At 41.5% G+C, this 14,324-nt stretch overlaps 1 protein-coding gene across 6 annotated transcripts in view; it reads left to right on the forward strand.

The window, feature by feature from the left end:
- fndc3a (fibronectin type III domain containing 3A) overlaps positions 1-14,324 on the forward strand; it is a 46,114-nt gene that overhangs the window by 23,819 nt on the left and 7,971 nt on the right. For 5 of the 6 annotated variants that reach the window (XR_010914675.1, XR_010914676.1, XM_067507885.1 and 2 more), the window contains 18 exons: positions 3,425-3,501; positions 3,604-3,850; positions 4,148-4,447; positions 5,393-5,451; positions 6,537-6,703; positions 6,824-6,883; positions 6,973-7,111; positions 7,555-7,608; positions 7,711-7,835; positions 8,016-8,190; positions 8,714-8,800; positions 10,209-10,347; positions 10,910-10,978; positions 11,072-11,190; positions 12,302-12,407; positions 12,661-12,836; positions 12,974-13,087; positions 13,187-13,336. Coding sequence is in view for 4 of the 6 variants with exons in the window: in XM_067507885.1 (XP_067363986.1) it covers positions 3,425-3,501; positions 3,604-3,850; positions 4,148-4,447; positions 5,393-5,451; positions 6,537-6,703; positions 6,824-6,883; positions 6,973-7,111; positions 7,555-7,608; positions 7,711-7,835; positions 8,016-8,190; positions 8,714-8,800; positions 10,209-10,347; positions 10,910-10,978; positions 11,072-11,190; positions 12,302-12,407; positions 12,661-12,836; positions 12,974-13,087; positions 13,187-13,336 (2,363 nt within the window). In the remaining 2 variants the exon portion in view is untranslated. Of the gene's footprint in view, positions 1-1,282; positions 1,357-3,424; positions 3,502-3,603; positions 3,851-4,147; positions 4,448-5,392; positions 5,452-6,536; positions 6,704-6,823; positions 6,884-6,972; positions 7,112-7,554; positions 7,609-7,710; positions 7,836-8,015; positions 8,191-8,713; positions 8,801-10,208; positions 10,348-10,909; positions 10,979-11,071; positions 11,191-12,301; positions 12,408-12,660; positions 12,837-12,973; positions 13,088-13,186; positions 13,337-14,324 lie in introns of all 6 variants that reach the window. The other variant, XM_067507887.1, reaches the window with a different exon arrangement.

The raw sequence follows: 14,324 nt of genomic DNA on the forward strand, positions 1-14,324 counted from the left end.
TGGTAAAGCAGCCTGGCTGATGACGAGTGTACACACCCGTGGCTCTGTAATTTTCCAATAGAATGTTGCACTTATTGCAAATTACCACCCTACGCAAAAAGTGCTGTGCCACACAACAAGTGAACCATTTGCTAGTGTGTATTCTCTAAAAATCAAGGTTAGGGCTTGAACTTTCAATTAGTACATTTTATTTAAATTTTTTATTGACCCTTAAATGCTTGGCCTCTTTCCATTGCTTGGCTGTAGTCATTAACCTCTGTCTTTTTACCTTCCCTTGCCTGTTCTTTCTTTCCCTCTTTATTTGTGGATGGAGACAATTTATTAGCTCTAATTAATAATCAAGCCTGCTCCCCTCTTTATAGGCTCACAGTTCATCATGTTGCCATTGAGAGCTCCAAATGTGATACCCCTTTCTCCCCTTACTGTATGCCCATCTCTCCCTTCTTGTGATTTTTTTTTTTCTTAAACCCCCTCTCTTAACCCACCCAGCCTTTATCTGCATTGTCGTCTCCTTTTTTTTTCTCTGTATATAATTGAAGGTTTATTTGTACAACCGTTCAAACCTGACAGTTTGCAGGCTGGATTGTTGCTGTAATTTCATAGCTACATCTGCAGATTATTCTCTGTTTGCAGCTTGTCTTAGAAGACCTTCAAAGTCCCGATTGCATTTGTTACAGTGTTATATTGTCAGAGTAAAGGAAACAGGCGGTCCTTCTAAGTGGTCTTAACACCCTTATGGAACTGCGTGTGTCTGCATGTATGGACATGTGTCAGACCTTGGATAACTCTCTCCCTCTACTTTTTTTCACCCAACCTCAACAATTATCCAGATCTCCCCACGGTCACCGCCAACCCCCTCCCCACTCAAGCACACCACAGCAGTTGTGATCCTGTCAGTTTGCCACTGGCGGGGGGAGGTTATACAGGTTTTGTGATGTTGACAGAAGATGATGGCGTTCCCACAGTAATACCTAGTCTCTGTTTACACTGCCAGAATGGGCAGCTTGTTTGTGGCTATTCTTGGCTCAGTGGCAGCCTGCCGTTTTGTGGAGGAGGACTGATGTTTTTCCTGTGGCTGCTTCCTCTGGAAGGCTGGCTCTCCATGGCCACGTCAGCACAACCAATGCTTCAGTTGACTCGGAGAGGGGAGGGAGAGGGGGATGTGGCCTTTTCTATCTGATCTCTGTCAGCACTCATGCATCAGTCTGATGTAAAAGAGTGGGTGTTTTTGTCCCCACCATTCTCCACCCTACCTCTCTTCTCTCTTTTTTCTCCCTCTTAGATGTGTGTGGCTCCGTCATCCTACCTCCCTCACTCTGTGCTTTCTGCAGGTCTTCTTCTCCCTATGCTCTCCAAGTCAGTACACACAAAAGCTTTCACTGTAAACAGACAACAAGCTGCATATAGTATGTTTTTTCCTGTTAGTCAGCAACAATAACTTACATAATCGGACATCAAGCAGGTGCACAGTGGCACCTGTCATAAGCATGGCTTAATTTATCAGTCTTAAGTGAGTGGAGTTAACAGTACACACATTGAACTCCCACTCCAAAGATATTGTAATCTGAAATCAATAAGGCTGAGCCAGTTGTGACTGCCTTCATTCCAGCTGAGTTTGTCCTCACACATGTGCTGTTAGGTGAGAAAATGACTCGCTGCCTATTTTGCCCTTTCTATTTGTAATACAAGAGGCCTAGCTGTCATTTGTCTTTTTTAAATGAAGTTTATTAGGAGGTAAACTAATACCATAGGTTTCCCGTTACCACCACACGGGAGCTGCAAAAGTAGCGAGAAGGTAACATCAGAAAATTAGTAATGATCATAGAAGAAGTTGACTTGGTTGAAAAGTGAGAAACGTCCTTGTTTATACCTGGAACATGATGTGTTTTTGTAGTTATACTGTTAATATGGTCATAGCATGGTTAAAGCATGACGATCTGGGCCATAGCATGGCATACTGTTATGTGCTCAGTGCTAGAAAAATGGTAGCATTAACGCATATTGAGATAAGCTCATTCATCTGTACTCTATATGTCCTTATTGTCCAAAAATAGGTAAAAACGCATCAGCCAGACACACCGCTCCGCTGGGTGACATGCTTCTTCATTTTAAACTGCACTGTTGACAGATTGCTGTAACATTTTACAGTGGCCTGAAGCTTAGCAAGAGTCAAATGCTGCAAATTGACAGATGTAAAAAGGATTATAGCGATTCTGAGCATTTGGAACAACATTTTTTACCGATCTTTACACCATGCATTTTGGAATGAAGAAGCTGTTACTCAGTGGGGTGGTTTGTCATTTTTGGACAACATCTGAGGTCTACAGCACAGACGAGGAAGGAAATACAGATTAAAAAGTGACGGACATTATGCACGAACCATTCATTGTCGCTTTTGATGTGTGTATTGGAATTGTTGAAAATATGATCCGTTTAGAAAATGAAAACGTTATCCTTTTAATACAGTGTATAAGCCTCTGTCATGGACCCTTTACACTGCATTACGACTCATTTGTTAGTGCTTTCTGTCTGCTTGCACCAACTTTGACAAAATGAAGGACATGTCTTTGTCAAGTAGGCTGCAGGGAGGTCAGTGTGTATGTTTTTATTTAATTTTTCCTCTTTCCTTTCTTGCTTGATGTCTGGCGTTGGGTCTCGAGTGATTATGTCTTATGTTTGCATAAAGACCAAACTTGGCACAGAGGTCTCACGCTCGCGCTCTCTCTCTCTCGCTCGCTGGCTGGCTGGCTTTTTGCTGAGTTGTCATTTCTGTGAGCTGATGTAAGCTTTTGCACTGGCCTGTACAAGAGAGCCATGCAGCAAATGTTGTTGTTTCTCAGCACTTTCTTGCTTTTTTTCAGTATTTTACAATGTATGTATTTCTGTGGCTTTTCTCTTTTAATTGAATAGTCAATAAAATGGAACTGGTTAGAAAGTTAAATTCACTTTGTGTAGTTTTTCCTGTTTGGGAACAAGGGTTTGAGATTGGCTCCAGTGAAACCGGATCTAAAATTTTAATGTCATAGTTGAAAAATGCAAGAGTTATTACGGTAATCATGCATTTTGGAAGTAAAAGGTGACTTAAGGGTGGGAATTATGACACGGCGACACCAAAGATGAGCAACTGTACTGTCAGAATTGTAAAAAATAGTTTGTACTAAGTTACTTTTTAAGCAACTACTATGTTGATCTTATATGAGGTTATTGAAAAACTACAGGCAATTTTTAAGTCTTGGTGTGAGCTTTCAAAGGAAATCTGTTTATCCATCTGTGCCTTTCAGTGAGGAACCTCTTGCCACAAAAACTGAGTTTGGTTATTATAATTGTTAGCTGTTGCAATGCTCTTAAAGTGTTTCACACAGATGAAACAGCTGCTTGCCCTGAGAGAAAGTGTTTGATCTAGTTCATTCATTTATTTTTACAGGTCCTGCTCAGGTTCCCATGATGTCTCCAAATGGTTCAGTGCCTCCAATCTATGTGCCTCCTGGATACGTTTCACAGGTATTCATTTGTGTTTCTGCAGTCTCTGGTTTTCATTGGCATCTTGTTGAACTTAAGAGTAGCTTTGATATCTGCTTCATGCTCTTGTTTTTTTCCTCTCAGATCATAGAAGAGAACGGAGTGCGGCGGGTTCTGGTTTTACCTCAGCAACCAGAGTTCCACCCAGGGGGCCATTCCCCACTCCACCACCCTCCACCCCCACCCCATGCCCACCTGCCTGCCTTTATTCCACACCCTGCCATGATGCCCCCACCACCCCATCTGTATACAGGCATGGCAGGCGGTGTGGGCGACATGAGCTCTCAGTACATCTCCCAGTACCATCCGGCTCATATCTACTCAGAGCAGGGTGAGTTGGATCCGGCAGTGTCTGGTTTGTATTATTATATTAAGATGTTATTTATTTGTTCTCAGTGCATTATTCCTACAGTCTAGTTAAACACTCAAGGCTTGAGGCAAACTGTCTTTCAGTATTTCAGTCTTTGCTGGTTTACTTCATACTGCACTTGTTTATACTTTTCTTTATACTTCCTCCTCTTAGTGACCTTTGAGTTTTCCAGAATGCTTCTCTTGTAACCAGTCAAGACATTTTTGTTTTCACATCTTTGTCATTACAACCTCACAAATTCTGCCTTTTTCCCTTCAGTCTCTGCAGATTCTCACTCCCAACATGGACGCCCACCATATGGTCACAGAGATGACAGAACTAGCAAAACATATGAGCGTCTGCAAAAGAAACTGAAGGAGCGTCAGGGAGGTGCAGGAGGAGGGCAGATGAAAGACAGCCCTCCGCCTTCGCCGCAGAAGACTTGTAACAGCCCTCTGACAGTGGACATTCATAATGGTGTTGGAGGGAAAGGGCTGGAGGCAGAGCGGGGCCAGCTCAGCAGTGCTATGGCTGGCCCTGGCAAGCAGACAGGCAGAGGAAACAATGGAGATCTGGGAGGTAAGCAGGTTAGAGGGTAGAGTCTGGGCGAAATGTACAGTTGGGCTGATACACAGGATCTTCTTGATGTTAGGAGTATATTGTGTTCAGGTGCTGAGAATAGTACCTCATTAGCAGCAGCAGCTGGTGGCAGTGAGGGATCAGCAGAACGACATTATTCTTGATTATTCTCTGACTGCTCATTAATCATGGAGTTTAACATTGCTACTTGGCGACACCAGAGCATAATTAAGGAATACTGTCAATTTTGAAAATGGAGGGGAAATTTTTCCCCTTATGACCTCAGCTTTGTAGGAAACTGGGGACGCAGAAATATGAGCAATGTACCACTTAAATAAAATGAGGTGTGTAAAATGTTATGTAGAAAAAAAAGGGTTTATGTATTTGCATTCTGTTAGACGTAAGCATACAAGCATTCATATGTGCACACTTAGAACAGTACACTAATCAGCCACAACATTAATACCACCTTGTAGTTTAATGTTGTTGTTGTGTACGGATCACCATGGGAAATGATTTAATGCTGGCCCTGATTGACAGGTGTCAGAATTCAGAGTGCATCACAGCTTGCATCATGGTGTTAGTGATGCGGTTGATCAATGTAGTTTGGGTTTATAGTTTGGAAATTTGGAAATCTGCATGATTGGCTCCACCTCGTGATTACAAAATTTCTATTAGCTGCAGTGTATATGACTCAGGTGTCTCCAGGCTTCATGTTAAGTCATGTCGTGTTGTGCTGGAGATGCACTGAAATGCGGTTTCTTGTAAAGATGGTCCATTACTAGTCTTTCCAAGGAGTGCACAACATGATATTGAGGAATGTTACAATGGCATAAAGATATAACACGACATACAAATCCAGCAGAAACAATTACAACAGAAAATAGATTGCTATTACCAGTTGTGTTTTTTTTAATACATATTTGCTTTTATTTCTGTCCTCAGAGCTAGATGAGGAATCCCGGGCCCTTCAAGCACTGTTGAGTACCATCAGTAAACCAGTGGTTAGTATTCACTTTGGTTACTTCTTTTGTTTCTTTTATCTAATTAATATAATTTGCATGTTTGTCTGTGACTCAATTAGCACTGTGTTAATGAAAACTTGTAATGATGCAAATGTGTTGCGTCATTAAACTCTATATTAACATCCATGATGAATGCTTGCTGACATCTTGCAAATGGAGTCATGTCTGCTGACTAGCATCCATGTGAGGATTTCTATTCTCAGTTGCTTCAAATGTGTGTTCTAGCAGTTAGTAAAAGGTCTGTGCTTGGATTTGAAAGAAAGGATTTTTAACAAAATACTAAAAAGGCATCCTCTCACATTTTTTTTTGTAGGCTATGGTTTCTTCTGTCCCAAAATATTACATATAAAATATATAAAATTAGAAGTATAGGGTGTAGAAGGCACCATTAAAAGTCATGGTTTAATGGTGTTAGGTCCACAGCAGTATTTGAGATAAATAATGAGAAGTTCTGTTTTACTAGTAGAACTACAAATAGAATTTTCTTGACCTCATATAAAATGGGATTTGTCATAAACTGTAACTAAGGTCTCCGTGTAAAAGTAGCAAAACAAATCTACTGGAGAAATGATGTATAAGGTCAATACAAGGGAAGTGTTTTTTTTTTTTTCCACGTTTGCTGCCACAAAGGTTTGTTAAAAGACTGAGAATCAAATGGGAAGTGAAGTACTAAGGTGGGAGGAGGTGGTGCAGTCTTGACCTCATTGAGTTTATCCTCACATGAAACCCCCTCCTGCTGTGTAGCTCAGGATATTTTTATGCCGTTCTCAAAACAGAATGAAAAATACTAGGGTTGCACATTGCATCCCTGCCAAGTGCTGAAAAACCTTTTCTTGCGGTTCTTTTCTCACTTTACCTATAGCATGCTGTGTGACTTTTCTATGTTTTGGATTTTTAAAAGAAGAACAATTTTGTCGTCCTAAAATTTGGCACAGTACTGATTAACAGAACTCGTTGGGCTCTGTGAGATTTGGCAGGTTTTCTTGGTTACAAGAGTAAACTCCTGGTTTGATGGTGTTATGTAGTCTGGTTGTGTAGTGACCTATGAAACTTCCAAATGTTAGGTGTCAGACATACAGGCCAGAGGTGCAGCAGTGAGCTGGAGTGCACCCACAAGGCCAGAGAGAGAGAACAGCGGTGTTGAAGATGACTGCAACCCCCTAGAGCCCCTCAGCTACGAGGTCTCCATCTCAATCAGTGGCAAAGATGGGAAGTACAAGAGCATATACTGGTGAGAACAAGCAGCAAGAAGCTGCAGGGCTCCACACTAACTGTTGCTAGAGTTATTGCATAGCCAGGGCTTTGAAACAACACCGATGTTTTTTTTTTTTTCTGTCTGCCTTTGATGCAGTGGGGAAGAATTAAGTGCTCCTTTGGAAGACCTTCGACCGGCAACAGATTATCATGTCAGGTTGGCATTATCCTCCACTTGCTTTTGTTTCATTACAGCCCCAATGAACAGAGAACCATTTTTGGACCACATTATTTTTCCTTCTGCAGGGTCCAGGCCACGTGTAACTGTTTACAGGGAAGCCCTTCGGAGGCTGTGAGCTTCACTACCTTAAGCTGTAAGCCGGATCCACCCAATCCTCCCAGGAAGGCCAGCGGGACCAAGAACGCGCTCTCACTCCAATGGAAGGTAAAAAACAAAAAAGAAGAAGGAAATCACTCTAACAACTCGACAACTGTTTCCAAAAACCCCCTTCTCTGTGGTACTTTTTCTTGCTTAATTGCTGGTGATGAAGAATTTGTAGTTGCACAGATCACCTCCCAGGTGTGAGTGTAAATGTGTGAGTGCTTAGTGAGGCACTGCAAGAACAACAACACATGCTCAGTAAACACTGAATTAATGAAGCCTTTAAATAGTCTGCACACCTGCATGCATTCTATTTGTTGTTGGTGGTCCTGGAGACTTCATTATTAGTGGCACAAGTTTTAAATGAAGATAAGTGGTTCCCCTAAAACGACTTACATTTCCTTTTAAGTGTTCTGCTTTTTTCTATCTTTTGGAATCTTGAAATTAAAAACATCAAAGTACACTGAGTAATATATGTAAAACAGTTCTGTGTGCTTTATCTACAGGCTCCATGTGACAATGGTTCTAAAATCCAAAACTACAATCTTCAGTGGGATGAGGTAACGTCTCAATTTAGCTTAGAAACATTGAACATTGCACCACACGTTGATGTTTTATGTCCAACTGAGGTTTTCCAAAACTAAACGGTTTGTTCTCTGAAGGGCAAAGGCAATGGGAGTTATGCACAGTGCTACTATGGACCTCAGAAGCAGTACAAAGTGACCAAGCTTTCACCAGCCTCAAGATACTCCTTCCGTGTCGCGGCCGAAAATGACTTGGGTGAAAGGTAGGTACCTTAAGAGGCTAATTACTTCCTGGGTGGCACCCTCCCTTTTGTCCATTTTTACTGTTACTGTTTCTTCCATTCGCTGTCTCCATCTGTGTGCATGCATCTGTGTCTCTCACTGTCTCTCCTGTCTCTTTCTCCCATTCTCTCCCATCCTCTGTCTTTCTCTGCCCTCCCCAGCGAGTTCAGTGAAGTGGTGGACCTGTTCACCTCATGCAGTGTGCCATTGCAACCCTTACCTCCAGAGCTGGAGATGGCAGGGGTGACCTGGCTGTGTCTGAAGTGGCAGAGGCCTATTAGCTCTCCGAAGGAGGATGACATCTTCTATACTTTGGAGATGGAGGAGGAAGGATCGGTATGTGTCTTGTAGCCTCTTTTTTTAAATCCAAAGAAAAGAGATGATTGAAATGTATAAACTGCAGAGCAATATCTGCAACATATGGTTTCTTTTCTTTGTGAAAGGTTTGCTGCATCAAAGCTGCAGCTGTTGTTTTGCTAACATGCTGCTCACGCTGCACTTTCTGTGCAGCATTGCTAATCTCTTCGACATATGTTGACAAACTTCACCCAGGTTTTACATTTCATTTTCCACCAAGCCGAACGGAAAAGCCAAATTCATATTTTTTGCAACACTTCAACGGTTTGCTCCAAATGTTATACATGACCTTTTAGAGTTACTGTCACTCCTGCCTCCACCACCTTAAGCATCTACATGCAGACATAGTGTCTGCCAGGGAAAACACAAAGAAGATCTGCCATCCCCTGTAGCTGTTTGTTTCCTACAGACCACTTTGTCTTCTGGGCTACAATGGTTGTCTTGTAAGTCATTGCTCACCTGGTTGTTTTCTTTCTCTTTTTGTCATTTGTCTTTGTCCCAGGGATATGGCTTCCTGCCAAGCTACGATGGCAATGAGCTCTCCTGCACTGTCAAGAGTCTCCACAGGAGTACAAAGTACAAGTTTAGGGTAAGGCAATGCTATGGTGTTTGCAGTCAAAGCCAGTGATGCACAGGTTTAATTTAGGTTGCAGTGGAATGTGTGTGTGTGTGTATGTGGAGGGGGACAGGCTTCAGGCAGAAAGGGTGCTGACGCCCACAGTGGCCCAGTGACTCATCTGTTTGCAGGATTGTGCCGTCAGGGCGGTAAGAAACAGACAGCATAAACAAGAGGACTACACCGCTCATCACATGCAGTGAGAAGCAAGTCAGTCAAAGCATGTGAGCATTGGTGGCCCTTTTGGATGGCAGTAATATGACAATGTTTAAGGACGTGTATTTCTCTCTCTGTCTCTGGATTTCTGTGTTTTGTCTCTCACCATCTCTTTCATTCCCCCCTCCTAAATCATTATTATTATTGATTATTGAAAATAATTTAACAGCTCTGATGGATCATCATATGTGAATTTAACTAGGCAGTATATAGAAATTATAAAAGTTAACCCACCTTTTTCCCCATTTCCATTTGTTAAAAGATAGATTGATTAATTATATTTAGGTCTCATTTTTGTGAAAACATTTTTTTTTTCTTTTTCTAAAATGCTGTCAGTTTTTCTTGACTGTCGGTTTTTTTGAGTGTAGCTTCATTGGTTTTGTTCCATGTAGATTTATAGGATTGTTAAACGTCTTAAATGTTGTAAAAGCTGCAGACAGACAGCTGCAGCTCCTTGTAATATTTCTCCAATTTATGTTAGCTATTGAGAGAATGAAGAAAAAGAGGTCCAACTTATCTCCCGATAGACCAGTTCAATATTTAAACTATTTAATGAATCACATGGAAAAGCAGTTATTTTAGAAACATTTAGAGCATAAGCCAGAACCTGTTCTTAGAAAAGTGATTAATGCAGTAATAGTGTGAAAGTTCGCACTACTTCAAGCCGATATTAAAGAAATGTTCAGTATCAAGGCTCCAGCTCCCTCTTTACCAACTATCCAGCCGCGCTGATTAAGAGGACATAGACTGCTGGTTAGATTTGTCTTCATATAGTATGTCGATGAGCCATGCTCAGCAGGCTCACAGAGAGTTTGATATTATTGCATATTTGCGCTGCTGAAATTCAAATGACACTAAAGCTAATTGTCTTTTTTTTTTTTTTTTTTTATTGGACTGCTTATGGTTTTGTCGAAGTGTATGTAGAGATTTGAGGAGCTGAATCTTTTTGATAATGTGGCATTTGTGTGAGGCCATTTTGGCAACAGGCAGGGAGTGTTACACTCACTGTGTCTCTCGGAACTCCTCATTACCCTTCTGAGTCTAGTCAGTGCTTGTTATCAAGAAATATAATGACCTTTATACTTTTGGAATAATTGACTATCTAAGCAAACAGTAGCAGTAATAATATGAGGTCTTACTGCCTGTGCTGGGGCACTTCCTGCAGGTGGCAGCATACAACTCAGAGGGGAAAAGTAATCCTAGCCAGGTGGTGGAGTTCATTACAAAGCCGGACAGACCCAGCAGTCCCTGCAGACCTGTCATCAGAGGAAGGGTCCTGCCCAACAGCTTCAAGATGGTCTGGGGTAAGCATTTCCTACCATTTGCCCTTTTGTCTCTCTTGAGACTTCTGGATAGACAGGCTGACATGGTGACTTTACAGTTTCACTTTTCTGATGAGCTCTGCCTGACCACAGATGAAGTGCGATGACATTCCAAATAGTCTGTATAATAGATGACTGACAGTTCTCTCCTCCATTCGGTGATCAGCACGAGTCCTTTCTACACCTCACTGGACAAACACATCATTCATACTTGGATTCTGCTTCTAGTTCTCAAAATAGAAGATATGTCTGCAATCCTGAAAAACAATGTGTGGTTTTAACGTAATTGAGTTTTCGATTAAATTTGAGGGGTAAAAGCCATGCATTGGCAAATTATGCTTCATCAGCGTTTAAATTTATATACTCTATATGTTGATGCTTAATTTTTGTAATTGTAATTAGGAAGCAAGTTGTACTATCGTGATTTAGTCCCCATATTTCATCGTTTCATGATTTGCTTCACTGCACATTTTATTGGAATTGATCAAAAATGCAGTGCTAATGCAGTTTGAGGATAATATTTTTTTGTTTGTTTTAAATTCAGAGGCCCCAAGGGATAATGGTGGAGCAGACATCACAAAGTATGTTGTGGAGCTGTCTGAAGGCCTAAGTGGTAAGTTACAATTTGTGATACTAAAAACTGATAATCACAGTGAAAATTATGTATTGGATATTGAAAACCATAATCGTTTTTTTTTTTTCTTAGGCTTGTCATGGGAGCTGGTCTACACAGGACCAGCTATGGAGCATGTGTGTGAAGGCTTGAAGCCCGGCTGCTCCTACCAGACGCGAGTTTACTGCATGAGTGAGGGGGGGCAGAGCTCGGTGAGTCATTCGTGTGTGTGTGTGTGTGTGTGTGTGTGTGTGTGTGTGTGTGTGTGTGTGTGTGTGTGTGTGCGCGCGCGCGCGTTGCATAGACTCACAGAGCCTTGTGTGATCACAGGAATTCAAAGAGTTTGCCGATCAGTAACAATTTCATCTCCTAATTGGTAGAAAGGACTACAAAATACTGTAGAGATAAACTCTTGGCAAAATTACATATATAATGAAAGACTGTAACACAGATTTTACCTATATCCATTTTGACTTTTGGAATGGACTTGCTATCACAATGCACAATCAGTCCGATATTCAATATGTAAACAGATAATCCCCCAGAATTATATGTCGCCATCCACTTAACAATGTGCAGCACAGTAAACTGTGTAATAATTGTTCACTGCTTCTCTGTTGACTCTTACTGTTGATTCATGTCTTGGCAATTAAGTATACCACAACGGTTAAGGCAGGCAGCCATGAATCTTGCCACATTCCATAGTTAGTCAGATAAATCACATGTGAATAATTGTAGATATACACTCTGTTTGTTGTTAGTTTTAATCCTAAATTGTCATTTATCCAGTCTCCTATGTTAGAGTAGACTATGCTTCCTGTTGTGTAAGTACAAAGCCAAAGCCTGCTAATCGATTAACCCTCTATGCATGTGTCAGAGGATGTTTTCCCTAATTAGTTCAGTTCACAGACGCTGTTCATTAATTTCTTCATCAGCTGTTACTGCATGCATTTATTCATTTCAGCGCTTGTAAAACAATATGATTCGCGGTGGGGAGCTCAGGTCTTTTGGTGCAGCACAATGTGACATAACAACAACGTTTTCCATTTGTCACAGAAGTGAGATTGAAAAAGCCGAGCAGAAAATCTGTAACTGTATCTACAGCATTGTATTGAACACAGCATATTACTATGTACCTGGTGTACCTGATTGATTCGCATTTGTCTCCTTTCTGGTTTGTTGTAGCCTGACAAGAACTGGCGAGAATTAAAGTCTGTATCCAGATCATTTTTGTTATGTGGCCAAGAACGATAGTAGGAGGTTGAGATTGTCAATTTGTTATTTTCTCTGGGTCTTAATTGGTGTGTTGTCTTCCCTTGCAAGCTGTCGGAGACCCTGCAGGTCCAGACTCCCGCAGTGCCCCCAGGGCCCTGCCACCCCCCTCGGCTTGTGGGCAAGCCCAAAGCCAGGGAGGTGCAACTGCGCTGGGGTGAGTCATTCCCCTCCAACTCAGATCTGTGTGGGATGGATTCTAGCTTCTGTTGATGAATTTATTTGTTTTGTGATCTATCTCAAATCAGTGAGCTTTGATAATGCCGTTTGTATTACGCTGTACAGTAATAGTATACTTTTTTAAATTGAAATCAGAATCAGAAATACTTTATTATTCCAGAGGAGAAATTGCTTTAAAATATACTGACTTTATAATGTATGTATAAACAATGGCTTTGCAAATTTCCTAGGTCCCCCCCATGTAGACGGAGGCAGCCCAGTGTCCTGCTACGCTGTAGAAGTGTGTGGGTCACAGTCTGAGGACAGCAGGGAGGTTTACCAGGGTCCCGAGCTAGACTGCTCTGTTGCAGGCTTGATGCCTGGCAAAACCTACAGCTTCCGGGTCAAGGCAGCTAACAAGGCTGGGGTGAGCAACAAGTATCTGTAATACGAGGAGGTTGTTTGATTCTCTGATATGTGCTTTTAACCCCCTGTAACTAAATATGATATTAATTCTGGTATGATTGTTTTAGAGTTTTATTTTTTGTTATCTTTTGCGGATAGTTTGGGCCGCTTTCAGAGCGCTGTGAGGTTACAACTGGCCCTGGTGCCCCAGAGCAGTGCAAGGCTCCTTCCACCACATGCAAATCCCCAAGCTGTGTTGTTGTGAGCTGGGAGGTAAAACTCACTCGTCTTACACCCCTATCATTCTGACAATATATTGGATAACTTGCATATAACTTCGTTATTATGGCTCACCAATGTGTGTTTTCTAAGGCCCCTCCATGCAACGGTGCTCCAGTGACGGAGTTTCGCCTCGAGTGGGGAGCTGCTGAGGGCAGCATGCAGATATGTTACAGTGGACCAGGGCTCAGCCATGAAATGAAAGGGCTGCTCCCTGCAACAAATTACTTCTGCCGAGTACAGGTGAGCATTAACAAACGCTCTATTTAGTTTAGGAATTCTAAGCCAATGGTCCCATTATTAAAAAGACGCGTCGGAAATAAAATTGCATAAAATTAAATAATAAAGAAAACTAAAGAATTGTCATCACAATTTTTTTTTTTTCACATTGGTCAGTATTAGTAAATATCATAATATAGTTCAAGTTCAATTCATTATTAAGAAATGAATTCCTACATGAAAGGATTTGTTACTATTGTTAGTCCAACATCTGCCATATTGTCCTTTTTCATGTTGATGGGGTTTGTTGATGGCTTTCCATCATGCTCGTTTGTAGTCTTATGTAAAATGTCCACATCAAAAGCATGTATGCAAACACGTGTTCACAGCTATATAGTAAATATATCCCAACATAGATTATTATTATGGAAATATTGCTTATATTTCGGCCGTAGCCCAGTTGGTAAGGCAATATCCACGAACCACAGGGTCAGTGGTTAGATCCCTGGTCCCGGCTATGTGTCGAAGTGTCTCTGGGCAAGACACTGAACCCCTAAAAGCCCTTTCCCCTCCCCAGCTGGGCAGTGCCGGTCCAAGCCCGGTAGAAATGGAGGAGGGTATCGTCAGGAAGTGCATCCGGCGTAAAAACTGTGCCAAATCCACATGCAGACAATGATCCGTTGTGGCGACCCTGAACTCACGGGATAAGCCGAAAGGAAAATAAATAAATAGCTAATAACATGAGATGATGATGATGATGATGATAATAATTTGATACGCTATGGCTCAGTCCCGATGACTCAGTAAATTCAGTATCATTATTTTTTTGAAAAAAGAAATATCCTTTTGCCTTTTCCATTGTGGCTCAGAGGATGAAATGGCATTGTCACTCTGTTGGGGTCAAAGCTTTATGGATTTAGCTGGTTGGCAATGATTTGAACGACAAAATGAACTAAATTGATTTTTGAAACGATTCCACACCAGCATGTTTTCTTACCCATGATGACTGTCT

The sequence above is a fragment of the Channa argus genome, chromosome 6 (genome assembly GCF_033026475.1).
Source record: "Channa argus isolate prfri chromosome 6, Channa argus male v1.0, whole genome shotgun sequence".
NCBI classification, from domain to species: domain Eukaryota; kingdom Metazoa; phylum Chordata; class Actinopteri; order Anabantiformes; family Channidae; genus Channa; species Channa argus.